General features: G+C 52.2%; 1 protein-coding gene across 2 annotated transcripts in view; it reads left to right on the forward strand.

Moving 5' to 3' along the window:
* Window positions 1–17,502, forward strand: part of PRDM15 (PR/SET domain 15) — a 76,234-nt gene that overhangs the window by 40,244 nt on the left and 18,488 nt on the right. The window contains exons 8-15 of one of the 2 annotated variants that reach the window (XM_050785691.1): window positions 1,232–1,361; window positions 2,626–2,807; window positions 3,051–3,145; window positions 3,900–3,987; window positions 4,913–4,972; window positions 11,084–11,251; window positions 13,649–13,743; window positions 16,259–16,390. In XM_050785691.1, coding sequence (XP_050641648.1) covers window positions 1,232–1,361; window positions 2,626–2,807; window positions 3,051–3,145; window positions 3,900–3,987; window positions 4,913–4,972; window positions 11,084–11,251; window positions 13,649–13,743; window positions 16,259–16,390 — 950 coding nt within the window. The remainder of the gene's footprint in view (window positions 1–1,231; window positions 1,362–2,625; window positions 2,808–3,050; window positions 3,146–3,899; window positions 3,988–4,912; window positions 4,973–11,083; window positions 11,252–13,648; window positions 13,744–16,258; window positions 16,391–17,502) is intronic. The other variant, XM_050785692.1, reaches the window with a different exon arrangement.

The following is a 17,502-nucleotide window of genomic DNA, read 5'->3' on the forward strand; positions in this document are numbered from 1 at the left end:
AGTTCATTCCACCCATCCTGGAATTTCTCATGAATGGACTCTGCCTCTTTCAGGCAGCATACAGGCTGGAGACCCGCCCACATGGTTTATCTGTGACTCCTTCTCCTTGATCGCTGAACAGTGCTTGGTCTGTCACCTGTGGGTGGGCGCTGAGTCACTCCCAGGCCCCTCATCCTTTGATTGTGCGGCATCCTCAGTTGGGTTTGAAGAGGCATTTGACCCTCTTCCAGGGTGTGCGGTCCCTGCAAGGCTCTTGTCCCTGTGGTCCTCACACAGCCCCCATCCAAGCCACCTGCAGCACACACCTGGTGGGCCTCACAGTGAGGACGAGATCTGATGCTCAGCCACCGGCCCCTTCACCTTTGTTACTGACACCGGGCAGTTTTTCTTTTTACTGTCTGGGGTACACCAGGATTTCTTTTGTGAGAGTGAAAAGAAGTCCTTATTGTTTCGATGAATTAGAGAGAATTGGGAAGAGCAGCCATCGTGGAATATTCTGAGCCTCCCCTTTTCCACTCTGGGTCTGCAGCTTCTCGGCTCTGCACTGCTGGGCGCTGATTTAGGAGCACCCGAAAGCCTCCTGGCCAGTTTCCCCACGTCTCTGTGAATAGGCATAGAAGATGGGGGGCGGGGGAAAGCGGGTCAGGTAGATATTTCACTAATTCTTACTTGCGTTGGGAAGACATTTAGTAGGCAAAGTGTTAGAAACCAGTGGTTGAATTTTTTGGTGTAATCTTCTCCTATTTCATTTGTCTCAGGTTTCTGGCCAGGGTCTCTAGTATTGGCGATGATGTGATCTTTGACTTTTGTACAAAATGGTTAGCTAAAATGGTTATACTCATGTTAGCACATTTAATTAGAAGCATTAACATTTCTAAATCTCTGTCAGAAAATAAGTTCTAAGTTTCTGCTATATATCCAAAATATTTTTGGTTGGTATGAAGAGGGATTGAAGTAATGTTATGATGTTGTGGTTTTAAAAAAGAATAACAAATTATAACTTCAGTTTGGGCTAAGAAAAACATTTTGCTTTTCTGTGTATACTAGTAAATGTGTGGATCCCAAAATATTGCCAGTTTTTTTTTTCTTTTTTCCCCTGTGTAAACCTCAACATTTGTGCCTACCGCTGTGGCCCGGCTGTGGTCCCCATGGGGCGATGTGTCACCATGGTTTGGCTGTGTTTGTCCCCTGCTCTTGTGGTGACTTGGCTTGTCATATCCCCTTCGTACAGAGCAAGTGGCAGAGATCATTACCGAGGTCCCTCCGGATGAGCCTGTGAGTGCAACACCAGACGAGCGGATCATGGAGCTGGTTCTGGGGAAGCTGGCCACCACCACCACTGACACCAGCTCGGTTCCAAAGTAAGTCCTGCCTGGCACCTGGGGCCATCCTGTGGACAGACAGTGCTGGCAGCAGCCAGGCCATTCTGGAGGGAAGGCACCTTCCCAGCAGGAAGGCCCCAGGAGAGGAGGTGGAAACGGACCTGCTGAGGAAGCAGCAGGAATGTTCTGGAACTCAGGAGTTTAATGGTGCATCCACTGTGAAAACAGCTTTAAAGAAACGTTTTATTGTGGTTAAATACGCATGGCATAAATTTAACCATTTTAACCATGTTTAAGTGCACAATTCAGTGGCATTCAGGATAGTCACACTGTTGGGCAACCATCTCCCCCAGCCATCTGTGGCACTTTCCCATCTCCCCAAGCTGAAACACTGTCCCCATTAAGCACCCGCCCCAGCCCCCTCCCCCAGCCTCTGGCACCCACCATTCTACTTTCTGTCTCTGGATTTGATGACTCTAGAGATGTCATAGAAGTGGAATCAGACAGAATTTGTCCTTATATGACTGGCTTATTCCACCCTGGCTCATCCACGTGTAGCCTGTGTCAGAATTTCCTTCCTTTTCAACACTGAGTAATATTCCATGGTGCATATGCCCCATCTTTTGTGCATCCATTGATGGACAGCTGGGTTGCTTCTAGCTTTCGCAATGCTGCTGTGATAAAACACTTTGCTATTTGAATTTCAGTGAATTTAACAGATTGCCCTGTGTTTTAGTTATGATTCTTGGGTTATTTTTACCCTGGAGTTGAATAAGTTGGTGGTCATTTTTTGGGACCCTTTTTGGATCACCTCTTATAGTTGGCAAAATAATGTCAGAAATGATGTTACCTGTTTATTTATTTATAGTTTATCTTATTGCCCAGAAGAGTTCAGGTGGCTTACCATCAAAAATACATTTAATAGGGAAAAGAAGTTTTAAAAATCAGGTACTGATAATATGTAAAACAGAGGAGAGTTAAGACAGAGTGACAAGAGCAGAAAACAGATGTGGTTATTCTAATTGAGGCACAAACTGACCTCCAGGCTTTCTGGTGGCCAGAGTTAGAACACAGTCAGGTGTGTGGCTGTTACAGCTAAAGCTGCCTAATGTCATTATATATTCAAGGCGTCCCTTTCAGGTGCCCTGGAAGCTGGGAGTGACGCCCAGGCACATTCCCTCCTTTCTCGGTACAGGCTCGGGATTAGCTGGGAAGTTTTGGAAGGAGGCCATTTCCACGCTGCTTGTAACCTGGAACTTTTTTCCCACCTGTCTTTTCCCAACTTATTGACGTCCCCGGGCAGGTTCACCCATCATCAGAATAACACCATCACACTCAAGAGGAGCTTAATTCTCTCGAGCAGACACGGCATCCGGCGCAAGCTCATCAAACAGCTCGGGGAGCACAAGCGGGTTTACCAGTGCAACATCTGCAGCAAGATCTTCCAGAACAGCAGCAACCTGAGCAGGCACGTGCGCTCGCATGGTGAGTCTGCACGGCCCGGCCGGCGCCCGGGGCCGGGGGTGGGAGGACAGCATAGAGTCTCCTCTCCTTGGGTCGTCTCCCATGAGCTGCGCCAGTGAGAGGCTGCGGTTGGTGGGTGATCATCTCTGCAGCCCCTTTGCATGGAGGGAGTAAGGCGGCTGGGGGGGCGTTTCCCCCGTGGGCATGCTTCTCTCAGTAAATGCTCTAAGTGGTGAATGAGCTCTCGGTTGGTTGGTTCCTCAGGTGACAAGCTGTTTAAGTGCGAAGAGTGTGCAAAATTGTTCAGCCGCAAAGAGAGCCTAAAGCAGCACGTGTCTTACAAGCATAGCAGGAACGAGGTGGGTGGAAATAAGCCCAGGGTTCTCTTCCCAGTTGTGTGGATGAGGCAGACAACTGACCAAATCACCATGTTGCAATGAGAAGAAAGAATCCCAGGAGGGAGGAGAGTGGGGGAGGGAGGAGAGTGGGCAGGGGCTGTGGGGGAGGGAGGAGAGTGGGGGAGGGAGGAGAGTGGGGGAGGGAGGAGAGTGGGGGAGGGAGGAGAGTGGGGGAGGGAGGAGAGTGGGGGAGGGAGGAGAGTGGGGGAGGGAGGAGAGTGGGGGAGGGAGGAGAGTGGGGGAGGGCTGTGGGTGCCCAGGCGTCCCTGAAAAAAGGGAGTCCCAGGAGGGAGGAGAGCGGGCGAGGGCTGTGAGGGAGGGAGGAGAGCGGGCGAGGGCTCTGGGTGCCCAGGCGTCCCTGAGAAGAGAGTCCCAGGAGAGATGAGAGGAGGTGAGGGCTGTGGGTGTCCAGGCATCCCTGGGCCACCTGCCAGCCCCTGGTCCCAGTCAGATGCCCACAAGCACAGCAGGAAGACTCAGGAGAATGGAAGTGTTAGGCGCTGGGAGTGGGGCTCCCTGAGTTGTGGGGTTCCCTTTCTAGGCAGGTGAACAGCAAGAGCACGCATCCTTTGTGTTCCTAAACAGAGCGGGAGGGTGGTGGAGGTCAGAGTCGTAACAGACACAGGCGTGGAGTCGCCCGGGCAGCGCGTCGGGGGCTCGGCCTCTGTGGACTGTGTGCCGGGCCGTCTCACTCACGGTGTGTCCCTCTGACCAGGTGGACGGCGAGTACAGGTACCGGTGCGGCACTTGTGAGAAGACCTTCCGCATCGAGAGCGCGCTGGAGTTCCACAACTGCAGGACAGGTGAGGGCGCCGGTCAGGTCTCCCCTCGGCCCCTGTGCAGTGCGGATTCTCAGATACGCTGCAGAGGCCGGGGAACTTTAGGCCGAAGTAGATTGTTTTCACCAATAGACAGCCTCACTTTTAACATTTCCCTCTGTCCATTTTGCTTCAAAGCATTGTTATCCTAAAGATACACAGATGCAAACTTTCCAGTTAAAAGGGATTGATTTTCTTCCGGCATTTGTCAGCCGAGCTGCGTACGGCCCCACATTGGAGAGCATTGTAAAGCCGGGGGTCGTTCTGGCTAAAAGCAGGGAGCAGCAGTGTCCGATGTTTCTAGGGCCGTCTGAGGAAGAAAGGAAAAGGTCAGGATAATGGCTGGAGGAGTGTGAGCGCTGGCTCGCTTGCTTGCAAAGGTTGTTCCTAACCACGAGCCCTCCTCCATCCACGTCTCCTGCGTCGTCCAGGGTGGAACGGGGTTGCCCCTGCACACATCCTTTTTGTTCTGAGCCTGCTTGTGTGCACCAGTCTCCAAAAATAAAGCATTTTCCTTGTGTGAGGCCTGAAGCCGGGTGTGCCTGGACCAGCCTGTAGTGGAGAGGTGGCTTCTTTGGGCCTGGGGGGCGTCTGAGGCCCCTGTTGCTCTGACCGAATTTGCTGCTAGCAAGTAAACAGACCAAAGAAAAGCAGACACCACAAGGAGGCCAAGGCCAGCTGCGCTTCTCCACGTGGCCCGAGGATGCCCCCGTATTCTTCAGTGATGATGTGCCGTATTCTTCAGTGATGATGTGCCGTATTCTTCAGTGATGATGTGCAGCCTCTGGGATGTGGGAGTCACGCCTTCCCCATTCCCAGTGGTGGGTGGCACTGGAGGCCCAAGCAGTGGGGTCCCCAGCGGGGCACAGAGGGGTGAGTCACTGTTGCCTTTGTGTCCCCCTCTCTCTAGGACTCATAGCACACCCTGGAGAGGGGGGGCCCGGCGGCAGTCGGCTTAGAGACCTACCAGGTTAGCCTTCGACGCCCACCCCGTCCTTGTCCGCCCGCCTCTGTGTCTGTCACTTGCATCTCTGTGTTGTTCTTGTTAAGGTACCACCCGCCCCTGTGTTGAGAACAGGGCACCCACAGCAGTGGACTCCCAGGGGCTCTGGCCAGGGCTGCCACACGTGAGCCATGTGAGAGGCTCTGCTCCCCTGCCACGGCTGCTGGGGGCGGGGGGCCCTTAGTGGGGTTGGCTAGTTCTACTCCAAGGGCTCCTATTTGAAATCAGGGCTTGGTTCTTCCTCCCTGATGCCTTCTTCCCCGGGTTGGACTGTTCTGAGGGGCAGGAAAGAGTCATGTTTTGCCTGAGCTTTAGTGGCTCTGAAGGATCCATGTCTGGCATGAGGTGGCCTCCAGAAGCTTCTGGATGAATTTCCAGTGTGCCACACCTCCTGCATTTTAAGCCCTCCTATCACAAGAATTCCCAAGAAATCTGGGGCTCAGCCCCCTGAAGACTTCCACTTAGTGCAGCCCCAGCCAGACAGATGAACCTTCATCTTGTTTGCGAACCTCCCCTTGGGGTCCCCGCAGTCCCGCGGGAGTGTAGCGGGCGAGCGTGTTGGGCTTCCTAAGAGTGATGCATCCAAGGCGCTTTGGTGAGGCAAGACTCAAGGTTGAGGAAGAGGCATTGCCTCCTGTTATTTTTAACTATTTCTCTGGACCCAAATAAAACAAAGTACTAGAAGCGGCTAAGCGGCAGTGGCTTCCTGTCAGCCAGAGGTGCTGTTAGGCCAGGCGCTGGCCTTCGTTAGTGACCTAGAACCCGAAGAGCGCCAGAGACCTGCATCACACCACCTCTTCCCCTGAGACGCTCTAGTTTCAAAGGTTACCCATTTTAGACTGAAAAGACAGGATGAAAACCTTGAAATGGAGCTCGTTTGCATCATATATGATTTGCATGCTCTTATACTTATTTATAGTATTGAAGTTAAGAGACTGTGTATCTTCCTTCGACAAACCAAGAATTCGTACAATGTGGGGGAAAGTTTTAAAATGTTACAGTCTTGTGGGTTTTTCTGAGACTCCCTCCATAGGACCTGTTGTGGTGCCTGTCCCTTGTGGTGTGACCAGGTGCTGGTGTAGCTCATCGTCGTGTTCCTTGTGCTGTCTCTGACCATAAATACTGTGCTACAGAATAGCAGAGGCTCACGTCCAGGCCCTCAGGCAAAATGCAGCCCACCAGCCTCCCCCAGTAACCCCCTCTCCATCCCCGGGCGCCGTGTGCCCCTCTCCCTTCATCAGACCCTAGTAGGCAGCTGTTCTCAGTGGCTCATTTATTCAGACATAAACCTAGACCTCCTCGGCAGCAGGGGTATTGGAGAGAGAAGCATTGTTGGGACCCCGTGCCCATCTGGGTTCCCTAACTGGCAGTGAGTGGGTGGCTGTGGGAGAAGCCGCCCTCGGTGTGGCAGAGTTGTCCGGGACAGCTGGGGAGTGGTGTGAAGTAGGTTCTCTCCATGGTCAAGAGGGGCTTGTGAGGGAGAAAGCTGACGCTCTTGGCAGCGCCATTGCCTTCCTTGGGGCTGCAGGACTGGTGGAGCCACCTGCCCAGCGGGGGGTGCTCATGGGTGCTGTTTTGCACCTGCCTGGGAGGGAGGCTCACTTGTATTAGTTGGTACCTGCCCGGGAAGGAGGCTCACCTGTATAATTTAGTACCTGCCAGGGAGGGAGGCTCATTTGTGCTGTTCGGCACCTGCCTGGGAGGGAGACTCGCCTGTACTGTTTAGCGCCTACCGAGGAGAGAGGCTCACCTGTGCTGTTTAGTACCTGCCCGGGAGGGAGTCTTACCTGTGCTGTTCATCACCTACCCAGGAGGGAGGCTCACCTGTGCTATTTAACGTCTGTCTGGAAGGGAGGCTGCCTGTGCTATTCAGCCCCTGCCTGGGAGGGAGGGTCACCTGTGTTCTTTAGCACCCACCTGGGAAGAGGCTCACCTATGCTGTTCAGGAGACCCAAGTTGGGGGGAGTGTGGCAGTCCGATGCCACAGCACTATAAAGGTGTGGCCTATGGTGATCTGATGCCACAGCGCTGTAAGGTGTGGCCTTTCACAAAGCCCGTGGCTCTAGTGGTCCCATTCCTAAGAATTCATGATAAAGAGATTTGACAGAAGAAAAAAATCTACATTACTAAAGATTCCATCACTAAATTATCTACAGTGTCAAAAATAGCAAAGTGAGTTGTGAGAAGTAAACTGGATGAAATGTCATGTAGCCATTCAAGTGATCATGAAAATGTCCAGCATCGTAAGCACGCACACCACAGACGCAGTGCGTGAAGGACACATACCATGCGGTTGCGTGGATATGGACAGAGCCCATCAAATCTTAAGCCAAAACGAAACTGAGGGCAGTGGTTGTATGGATGATGTTTCACTTTATAGAAGGCAGGCAAACAGTGTGTTAGGCTGGGACTCAGCGTAGCGTCTATCACGTTGCCCCTCTTATGGCCCAGGTGAGGATGGCTCTGGGCTGAGGTCACGCTGCGGGTGGGGTGGGGTGTGGACAGGGGAGCCTCGCACAGCACCACCTCTGCTGTGTTCAGCCCTGGCAGATGCCACCTCCCACTGTCCTGCCATGGTTGGAGCTGTGGGAGGGGACTGTCCCCTCCCAGCCCTGCCCTGTCCTGAGGGTGGCACCCATGGGGCATAGATTTCCCCATGGCCGCCTCCTGTCTTCGCAGATGACCATGCCTTGTCCGTTCCCAGCTGGGAAGAGGTGAGAACGCCTGGCTTTCCCGGGGGAGGTTGTGTGCTTCCCTCACCCCCCGACCTGGGCTGCACATTGGGGTCACCTGAGTGAAGCCAGACCATACATGCGGAGGCCTGAGGCCCACCCCTGAAAGTCTCATTTTGTGAGCCCTGGCCAGTGAATCTCTACCTGGCAGGGGTGGAGAGTGGAGGGTGTTCGCCCTAGGGAATGTCATTGGCAATGTCTGGAGACACCTTGGTGGGGAGGGGTGCTCCTGGCACCTACTGGGTGGAAGCCCGGTGTCTGCTCAGCATCCCACAGTGCGCAGGGCAGCTCACAACAAAGGATCTTGCCAAAAACGCTGAGGCAGGGAGACCCTGGGCAGTGCGACCCTCAGACGCTCTGTGGCGGCTCCCTTGGCCAGCAGGGAGGGAGAGGCACACGGTGGCTGCTTTGCACAAATGGCAGCTTTCGATGCAGTTTTGGGAATTTGTATATTTGGCAAACATTTACTGAGCCCGGGAGCTGATCCGTGGGTGAGAGCCCAGGGGCCTAGAAACACAGTCTGCTGTGGTGCCCCGCTCCTGGGTCACCCGGCTGCCATGTCCTCCCGTGTTGGTGACACAGAGAGGAGAACGCAGCTTTGCTGGGCCCTGGGGTCAACTGGTGAGGCGTCTGATGGACAGGGGCAGGGCGAGGGGACCTGGGCTGATGCTGCAGTGTGAGGGACTGCACAGTGAGGGCCCCCCGGGTGCCTGTGCAAGAATCGGAGGGACAGATGGCACTGGGGGTCTGTCAGTGTCCTGGGCGGAGCAGAAACCACAGTTTGACAGCTGCCTTCCAGGAGGGACTGGTGATGAGGTCTGGGATGCAGGGATATGGGCGTTTCTGGAAGCTTCGTGGAGTGTGTGGTGTGTGTGGCTGTGTATTTGTGGGTGTGTGGATGTATTTGTGTGGTGTGTGTTTAGTATTTGTGTGGTGTGTGTTTTGTGTGGTGTGTGTGTTGAGTGTGTGTATGTGGTGTGTGGTATGTGCATTTTTGTGGCATGTGTGTTGAGTGTATTTGTGGTGTGTGTGATTTGTGTGTGTTCGTGTGTGGTGTGTATTTGGTGTGGCGTATTATGTGTGGTATGTGTTCAGTGTATGTGTGTGGTGTATGTGTGTGTGGTATGTGTTCAGTGTGTATGTGGTGTGTGAGATATGTGATTGTGTATGTGTGGTGTGTGTATTTGTGTGGTGTGTGCTGAGCGTATGTGTGTTGTGTGTGTATGTGTGTGGGTTGTATGTGTTGAGTGTGTTGTATGGGGCATGTGTGTGGATGTGTGTGTTGAGTGTATTTGTGTGGGGCATGTGTGTGTGGTGTGTGTTGTGTGGTGTGTGATTGTGGTTTTGTGTTGAATGTGCGTATTTGTGTTGGGGGGTATGTTGAATGTGTGTGTTGTGTGTGTATTTGTGTGTGTGGTGTGGTTGAGTTTATGGTGTATGTTGAGTATGTGTGTATGTGGTGTGTGTTGAATGTGTGGGTGTATGTTGTATGATTGTATATTTGGTGTGTTGTGTACGTGTGTTTGTGTAGTGTGTGTTGAGTGTATGTTTACATGGTGTGTGTTGACTGTATTTTTGTAGCATGTGATTGGGTATTGGGGTTAATGGTGTGTGTTGAATGTGTATTTGTGTGTGGTGTGTGTTGAGTGTGTGTATGTGGTGTGTGATAATGTATATGGTGTGTGTTGAATGTGTTTGTATGTGGGGTGTGTGTGGTGTATGTTGAGTGTATCTGTGTGGCGTGATTATATGTGTGTGGTGTGCTGAATGTGTATGTGGTGTAGTTGTGCATTTATGTGGGGCTTGTATGTGTGGTGTGTGTATATTTGTGTGGTGTGTGTGTATTTGGGGTATATGTGTGGTAGGTGTTGAATGTATTTGTGTGTGGTGTGTATTGAGTGTGGATGTATTTGTGTGGTGTGTGATAGTGTATGTGGTGTGTGTTGTCTGTGTATGTGGGGGGTGTGTGTGGTGTACGTTGAATGTACCTGTGTGGTGTGTGATTATATCTGTATGGTGTGTTGAATGTGTATGTGGTGTAATTGTGCATTTGTGTGGGGCTTGCATGTGTGGTGTGTTGAGTATTTGTGTGGTGTGATTTGTGTATTGTGTGTGTGGTTTGTGTTGAATATGTGTGTATTTGTATGTGGTGTGTGTGATTGTGTATTTGTGGGGCATGTGTTTTTGTGTGGTGTGTTAAGTATACTATTTGTGTGGTATGTGATTGTGTATTTGTGTGGGGCATGTGCGTGTGTGTGATGTGTGTTGGGTGTGTATGTATTTGCATAGTGTGTGATGTGTGTGGCGTATGTGTTTGTATGGGTACGTGTGTGGTGTGTGTATGTGTTGTGTGTGATTGTGTATGTGGGGCGTGTGTGGTATATTGAGTGTGGTGTGTGTATTTCTGTGGGGCGTGTGTGTGTGGTGTGTGTGTGTATCTGGGTGGGGCATGTGTGTGTGGTGTGTGTATGGTGTGTGTGATTGTGTGAGGGGCGTGTGGTGTGTGTGATTGTATATTTGTGGGGCATGTGTGTGGTGTGTTGTGTGTTTGTGGTGTGTGATTATGTGTGGGGGGCATGCATATGCGTTTAGATGTGGTGTTGAGTGTGTATTTCTGTGGGGTGTGTGTGGTGTGTATGTGCTGTGTGTGATTGTATATTTGTGTGGGGCATGTGTGTGTGGTGTGTGTGATTGTGTATTTCTGTGAGGTGTTTGTGTGTGTGCTGTGTGTGATTATTTGTGTGAGGCATGTGTGTGGTGTGCGTTGAGTGTATTTGTATTTGTGTGGTGTGTGACTGTGTGCGTGCTGAGGAGGATTTGGGTGAAGTGGGGGAATATGGGCACATTGATGTCCGCCCATGGGGAAGGAGTCTGGGAGGGGCCAACACCAGGGATCCTGGGGGCAGGGGGCGGCCACGTTGGTCGGGTGGTCGGTTGGTCGGATGGTGGGTTGGTTGGTAGGGAGGTCATTCTGTCAGTCGGTTATGCTGGAGAGTGCAGGCCCAGGGGAAGCTTTGGACCGGGCAGCTTTCCTGACAGGAGTAGAGCCATCGTCCCCAGGTGCTGTGGGACAGGGTGGCCTGGGAGGGAGGTGGCTGGCGTTGCTTGGTGATGAAAGGTGAGCTCTGTGTCTGCTTTTCAAGCACTGGGGTTCCCATCTCTGCATCGTGTGTTCCTGGGGTGGACAGCGTGTGACACACAGGTGCTGTTTTCTTCCTGGCCACGCATCCCCTGTGACTCTCATGCCCGTCACCCACGCTTTATTGACATTCAGGCCACACGTGCGTGCCTGCATGAGATGTTATTTACCACAAAATCGTTGTGTGTTTGTTTGCTCTCTGGACAGATGACAAGACGTTCCAATGTGAGATGTGTTTCAGATTCTTCTCCACCAACAGCAACCTCTCCAAGCACAAGAAGAAGCACGGCGACAAGAAGTTTGCCTGTGAGGTCTGCAGCAAGATGTTCTACCGCAAGGACGTCATGCTGGACCACCAGCGCCGGCACCTGGAAGGTGAGGCCACCTGTGCACCTGCTGTGGGCTGGGAGAGGCAGCTCCTGTGGGGTGGGGCAGGGCAGGGTGGCGCGGTCAGCAAGGCCTTTGGGGGAGCAGTTCAGCTGCCTGCTCCTTTGCCTGGAAACGCCCACCATCCGATGGGCTCATCCTCTTCTGAGAACCTGTCTCAGGAGAGCAAGGAGCTGAGACACAGGTGTCAGACCTGCTATGCGCAAGGAGAAGCAGTTGGAAATACCCTAAATGTTCCACACTGGGGAAGGAGTTAAGAACACTGGACGATTTCTAGGGTCGAGTGTTTTACTGTCATTAGAAGTGTTTTTTCAAAGACACTAGATATTGTGAAAAATGCTTTCAATATGACAGAAAGTGGGAAAAACCCGTACAAGAGCAACTAAGAGCAGCAAACACCCTTTCATTAAAATTTGGAAAAAATTATTTTATAATTACAAATGAAGTATATGCTTGTTGAAAAGAAGATGTGAGACCACAAAGTCCTGTGTAAAGTATAACCCTCCCGGGCACAGCGGCTCATGCCTGGAACCCCAGCACTTTGGGAGGCCGCAGCTGGAGGATCTCTTGAGGCCAGCAGTTCAAGACCAGCCCAGGCAACATAGCGAGGCTCTGCTTTTACAAAAAATTAGCTGGGCACAGTGGCACGTACTTGTAGACCCAGCTACTCGGAAGGCTGAGGCAGGAGGATCACTTGAGGCTGGGAGGTCGAGGCTGCAGTGAGCTGTGCTTGCACCACTGTTTTCCAGAGCAAGACCTTATCTCAAAAAATATATATAAAAATAAAAAATGAAGTATAACCATGTCCATCCAAATAGGCATAGACATGTGCCTTTGTCCCTTTTTTAAAAAAAGGCCGGAATTGTGTCCTGTGTACCTTTTAGCACTTTCCTTTTTTACTTGACTCTTTTCTTCATGTTGATTCATAAAGACCCACAACGTTTTTCTTTGTGGTTCCTTGGGTGATATCCTCAGGGCTTCATGAATCAAACCTGGACTCCACTTAGTGACTGGGTAGACTTTAGCAAGCTAGTGTGCCTCAGTTTTCTCACCTACGCAGGGGAGACAGTACTCAGACCTGAACCCCTAGGGTTGCTGTGATGGTTGAACCAGACCCTGTTCTTGAAACTTCTCGCACAGCACCCCACACATAGCAAGCGCCCGTGAATGCCGGTAGCTATGGATGCTGCCAGAAGTCAACTGTTTCCAGGGATGCAGTGTGGCTGGGTTGCATTTTACAATTTAACGTAACTCGGGTCATCTTATGTGGAAGTAAACTCATGCTTTTGTGACTTTTATGGATTTGTCCCTCATATCGGAGCTTGGTGTAAGCTGCTCCTCAGACTCCTGTGTCTGTCATGCTGGGAGCCTTTGGAGAATGGTCCATTTGTCCAACGTCCAGCTTGCTGAGCATTTTTAAGTCCAGTTCTGCATTTACACCTGGCCAGGCAGGAATGCTCCCAGAATGGGTCGGCAATGTAGAAATCCTGAGAAGTGGGCTTCTCTCTTTTGGTCAAAACTTACCTGTTTTTCATGAACATTTAAAAATCTGGGCCGGGCGCAGTGGCTCAAGCCTGTAATCCCAGAACTTTGCGAGGCCGAGACGGGCGGATCACGAGGTCAGGAGATCAAGACCATCCTGGCTAACACAGTGAAACCCCGTCTCTACTAAAAAATACAAAAAAATAGCCAGGCGAGGTGGCGGGCGCCTATAGTCCCAGCTACTCGGGAGGCTGCGGCAGGAGAATGGCGTAAACCCGGGAGGCAGAGCTAGTAGTGAGCTGAGATCCGGCCACTGCACTCCAGCCTGGGCGACAGAGCGACAGTCTCAAAAAAAAAAAAAAAAAAAAAAAAAAATCTGTCTTGATTCCAATTTGGAACAATATGCCTCAAAACCATAAAGGTTTTATTTACCAGCCTGATGTTGGTTTGACATTAATTTGCGAGAGATGAATATTGGTATCTTTTAAATAAAAAATGCCTGCCTATTTTGCCATCTATAAGACCGTAAGTTGGCTTTGAGCCTTTAGATGGAGTGGAAATGCCTTCTTCCATAGGAGCTCATCATTGCTCTGCCACTTAGGAAAATTTAGCACTCAATGCCCTTATATTTCCAAATGTTTCCAATGCGAGAACTGTGTCTGCAGCTGCCACGTACGTTGTGCCATCTCCCTTCCTTCCCTGGGGCTGCTTCAGGAATGGCGGTTCGTGCTGATGCCAAACAGTGTGCAGGTGGTGTTACTTACACCGCCAGGCTTCTGTCCCCACTGTGGACAGCCCTGTCCTCCCATGCACTGGAAAGGACACTGGCTGAAGTGGGATCTGATGGACCTTCGTGTGTTCTGAGTGTATTCACTGTCTTGCTGGTGGGGTTGGCAATTTCAGGAGTGCGGCGGGTGAAGCGAGAGGACCTGGAGGCCGGCGGGGAGAACCTGGTCCGCTACAAGAAGGAGCCTTCCGGGTGCCCGGTGTGTGGCAAGGTAACGCTCGCGGTCCGCATCGGAAGCTGAGATGGAAAGCACATCATCTTCTTCAGTTAAGACTCTATGAGCTGTACTTATAGAGTATTGCAGGGAAGATTTGGGGGGTAACGATGGGTGCTCAGGTTGTCTTAAACTGGTGTCCACCCATTTTAAACACTTGCCATTTGGATTTCTTTGGCACCTAAGATGGGTTTCCAGTGAGTGGGCTGAGAAAGAAGGGTTCTTCCTGGACAGCCTCTTTTCCTCTTTGCAATGATTTTCCACCTGAGCTACTCCCTGGCTCCCGCTCTCTTGTATAGCATCGTTCAGACAGTGACCTTGTGGTCAGGACTGGGGCACAATGAAGGAGGATGCAGGGAGATCCAGTGGCTTTATTTTGCCTGTCACGCTGGTCTCCTCTGTGCAGTGGATGGCTGGCGTTCCGTAAGTTAGAGCGTGACCGATCCCATGGCAGGTGTCCCAGGCACGTTCAGTGGATGCCCGGCGCTGCCCAAGTGAGGAAAGGGTGATGTCATCCACGGGAGCACATCCATCCGAGGGCTGCGCAGTGAGGGGACCATCCTGGCACTAGCAAGGGATTCCCACACGTGGCTGCTTGGTGGAGATGCAGGATCCTAAACATCCAGCAAACACGCTGCCCCTCCCGGGAGAGCCCAGGGCCCACACCGTGGCACTCACAGCTGTCAGGCTGCCATGGCCCCAAGTTCTGTGCGTAAGCACCTTGGTTGTGACTGGAGGTGACTTCACTTCTTCGTTACTTAGCTTTCACTCAGGCGACTGTAAGATGGCATCTGTGCTCAGAGGCCTAGGAACTGTCTGTAACAGGATGCAAAGCTCATGCTGCAAAGTAAGGGTTCTGAGTGGATCCCAAGTGGGCTCTGGGCCCAGCAGCTCCAGCATGTCGCTCAGGTGGCTTTCGGAGCCGCTGATTGGAGGATGCCTCAGCCACAAACAGCTCACATGAGCCCCAGAGCGACGCTCCTCCAGCGTTTCAGCAGCTGGGAGCACAGGCCCCCGCAGGAGGCCTTCTGTCACTGCCCCGCTGTCCTGCCTTCCAGCATGCGGTACCATCACCGAGCTTTTGACCTTTTAAAGACAAAACGGAAATCTCAGGTTTTATATGAAGTTTCCTGATTTTTTTCAAACCACAGAGCGAGCCTGAGCAAATGAGTGAGCAGGTCGGTGTGGCTGGGGGTCCAGGTGACGCTCCGGACTGCGGGCTGGAGGGGCAGGGCTGGGGTAGAGCAGGTGAGTTGGAGCACCTTTGCGAGCTGGGCCAGCTGTGCACAGGTCACAGGTGGGCGAAGCCTGTGCCCCTTGTTCCCCGTCCCTGGTCTCTCTGCCCGCTGACCTCTGCCCCTTGGGGGGTACTGGCCCCAAGTGCCTTCCATGCTGTTGAGAGATCGTATGTGCAAAACCAGCTCGGTGCCTGACATCCAAACACGTTTTTATTCTGTGCAGTGTTTATTGAATACCCACTGAGGGTTGAGGTACGTAGTGAAATAGCCTGTAGTTTGGATGACTGAATTATTTTTGTTTCCAGTTATTTCTCGTCTTCAGCCCAGTCTGTCTGTAAAGACCATGACACCTGCAGACTCTGTCCTCTCCTGCTCACCTTTCACCCTGTCGCATTGCCCCACCTAGTGTCCCTGGGATGGGGCACAGTGCTGTCAGCTCGTAAGTCATCTGCACATCTTGGAAGGAGATGTTGCCTGGAGATGCCGGCATCTTCTCCCTAGCGAATCACTCATTCCTTTTCATTTATCTATTGCGTTCTTTTCTTGAGAATGTGGGCATCAGGTGAGCTCTAGGAGGTCACACCCCGCGTTACTTGGCCACTGGGAATGGCTATCCAGATAGAGGCCCGCAGAGCCCTGTGGGGTGCTGAGGTTTCTAGGGCCCTCGCAGTGGTCTCAGCCGCCAGCCTTGTCCACTGCTCTGTGCCAGTGGGGCCACATCTGTCACGTGGACCACGGTATTCCCAGCGCCAACCCCAGCCCTGGTCACAGAGGTGACCCCCTGGGATGGGTATTGGATGAACGGGTGCATCTCCATACCCGTCATGCCAGAGCAAGAAATCAGGGACATTGTGAATGTGCATGAAACACGGTATAAAAGCCAAGGGGGTAACTAGCTTTCTTCTTTGATATCTACTTTCAGAAAATTGCAGGTATTTCTGTGACTTACTGGTTCCTTGATAGTCCACCCTAGGGAAATATTTACATGAGCTAAAAAAATGGAGCTGAACTAACGTTTATAATAAAGACTAGCAAATGGTCAATTTTCTATTGTAACATAAGCACCTGTTTACATAATTCAGTGCGTAACCCTTATCCTGGCATCAGTGATTATTTGTATCTCTCGCACACTGAGGAACTGTTGAGACCAAGGCCTGGAGCACAGTGTTGTGCTTCTGTCCCGGGTTGTGGTTTCCCTGGAGGAGCCTGGTGGAGAGGCTCCTTCCCATCATGAGACGCCGCAGCCCCTCACCATGCGGCTCCTCTGCCCACAGGTGTTCTCCTGCCGGAGCAATATGAATAAGCACCTGCTTACCCACGGCGACAAGAAGTACACCTGTGAGATCTGCGGGCGCAAGTTCTTCCGCGTGGACGTGCTCAGGGACCACATCCACGTCCACTTCAAGGTGTCGATCGCGTGCTGCCCTCACCCAGGCATGCTCATGGCAGGCCCCCGGGCCAGTGTCTGTCACAGTCAGCTCAGGCTTCCATAGCAGAATTCTGCAGGCGGGGCAGCTTCTGGGCAGACATGTGCTGCTCGCCGTTCTGGAGGCTGGACGTCAAGGCCCCCATAGATTCAGTGTCTGTTGAGGCTCACTTCCTGGTTCATAGATGGCACCTTCTGTGTCCTCACATGGTAGAAGGGTAGGGATCTCTTCTATAAGGGCCTGAATCCCATTCTTTTTGTTTGTTTTTTGAGACGCAGTCTCACTCCGTCACCCAGGCTGGAGTACAATGGCAAGATCTCACTGCATCCTCCACCTCCTGGGTTCAAGCAAGTCTCCCGCCTCAGCCTCCCAAGGAGCTGGGACTACAAGCACCCGCCATAATGCCCAGCTAATTTTTGTATTTTTAGTAGAGACAGGGTTTCACCATGTTGGCCAGGCTGGTCTTGAACTCCTGAGCTCAGGTGATCCGCCTGCCTCAGCCTCTCAAACTGCTGCGATTACAGGCATAAGCCACCATGCCCCACCCCAAATCCCATTCTTGAGGGCTCCAGCCTCATGACCTAATGACTTCCCAGAGGCCCTGCTTCCTGATACCATTTCCTGGTGGGTTAGGATTCAACATGGGAATTTGGGAGGGTTCAAGTATTCAGACTACAGCAGCATCTCCAAATAGTTGACAACTAGCCACATTTCATCTCTCCAAGCCTCACTTCCTGTGGCCCAGCTGCCAGGCCCAGCTTCCCCGCCGTGGCTGCTTCCCATCCCGGACCTGGCATTTGCATCCCTTCCCGCCTTTGAGGAAAGGGAGGAACAGAGCGGAAGCTCTGGGAGCAGGGAGGACTTGGGGTGTGATGAAGGGCGGGAGAAGCACTGATCAAGAACTGAAGAAGTAACAGGTGGTATGGGAGACCCACTCAGGGGACTCCCCAGCAGTGCCTGGCCCTGGGCACAGATTGAGATCTTGCTGGGCGCATGTGAGAGGTAGCCACGGGCGGCGTGGAGAGCGAGGGCAGCTCTGGCGTTTAGGTGGGGACCCCTGGGGACAAGCTGGGATGGACTGGGGCATAAGT

The sequence above is a fragment of the Macaca thibetana genome, chromosome 3 (assembly GCF_024542745.1).
Source record: "Macaca thibetana thibetana isolate TM-01 chromosome 3, ASM2454274v1, whole genome shotgun sequence".
Lineage (NCBI taxonomy): Eukaryota > Metazoa > Chordata > Mammalia > Primates > Cercopithecidae > Macaca > Macaca thibetana.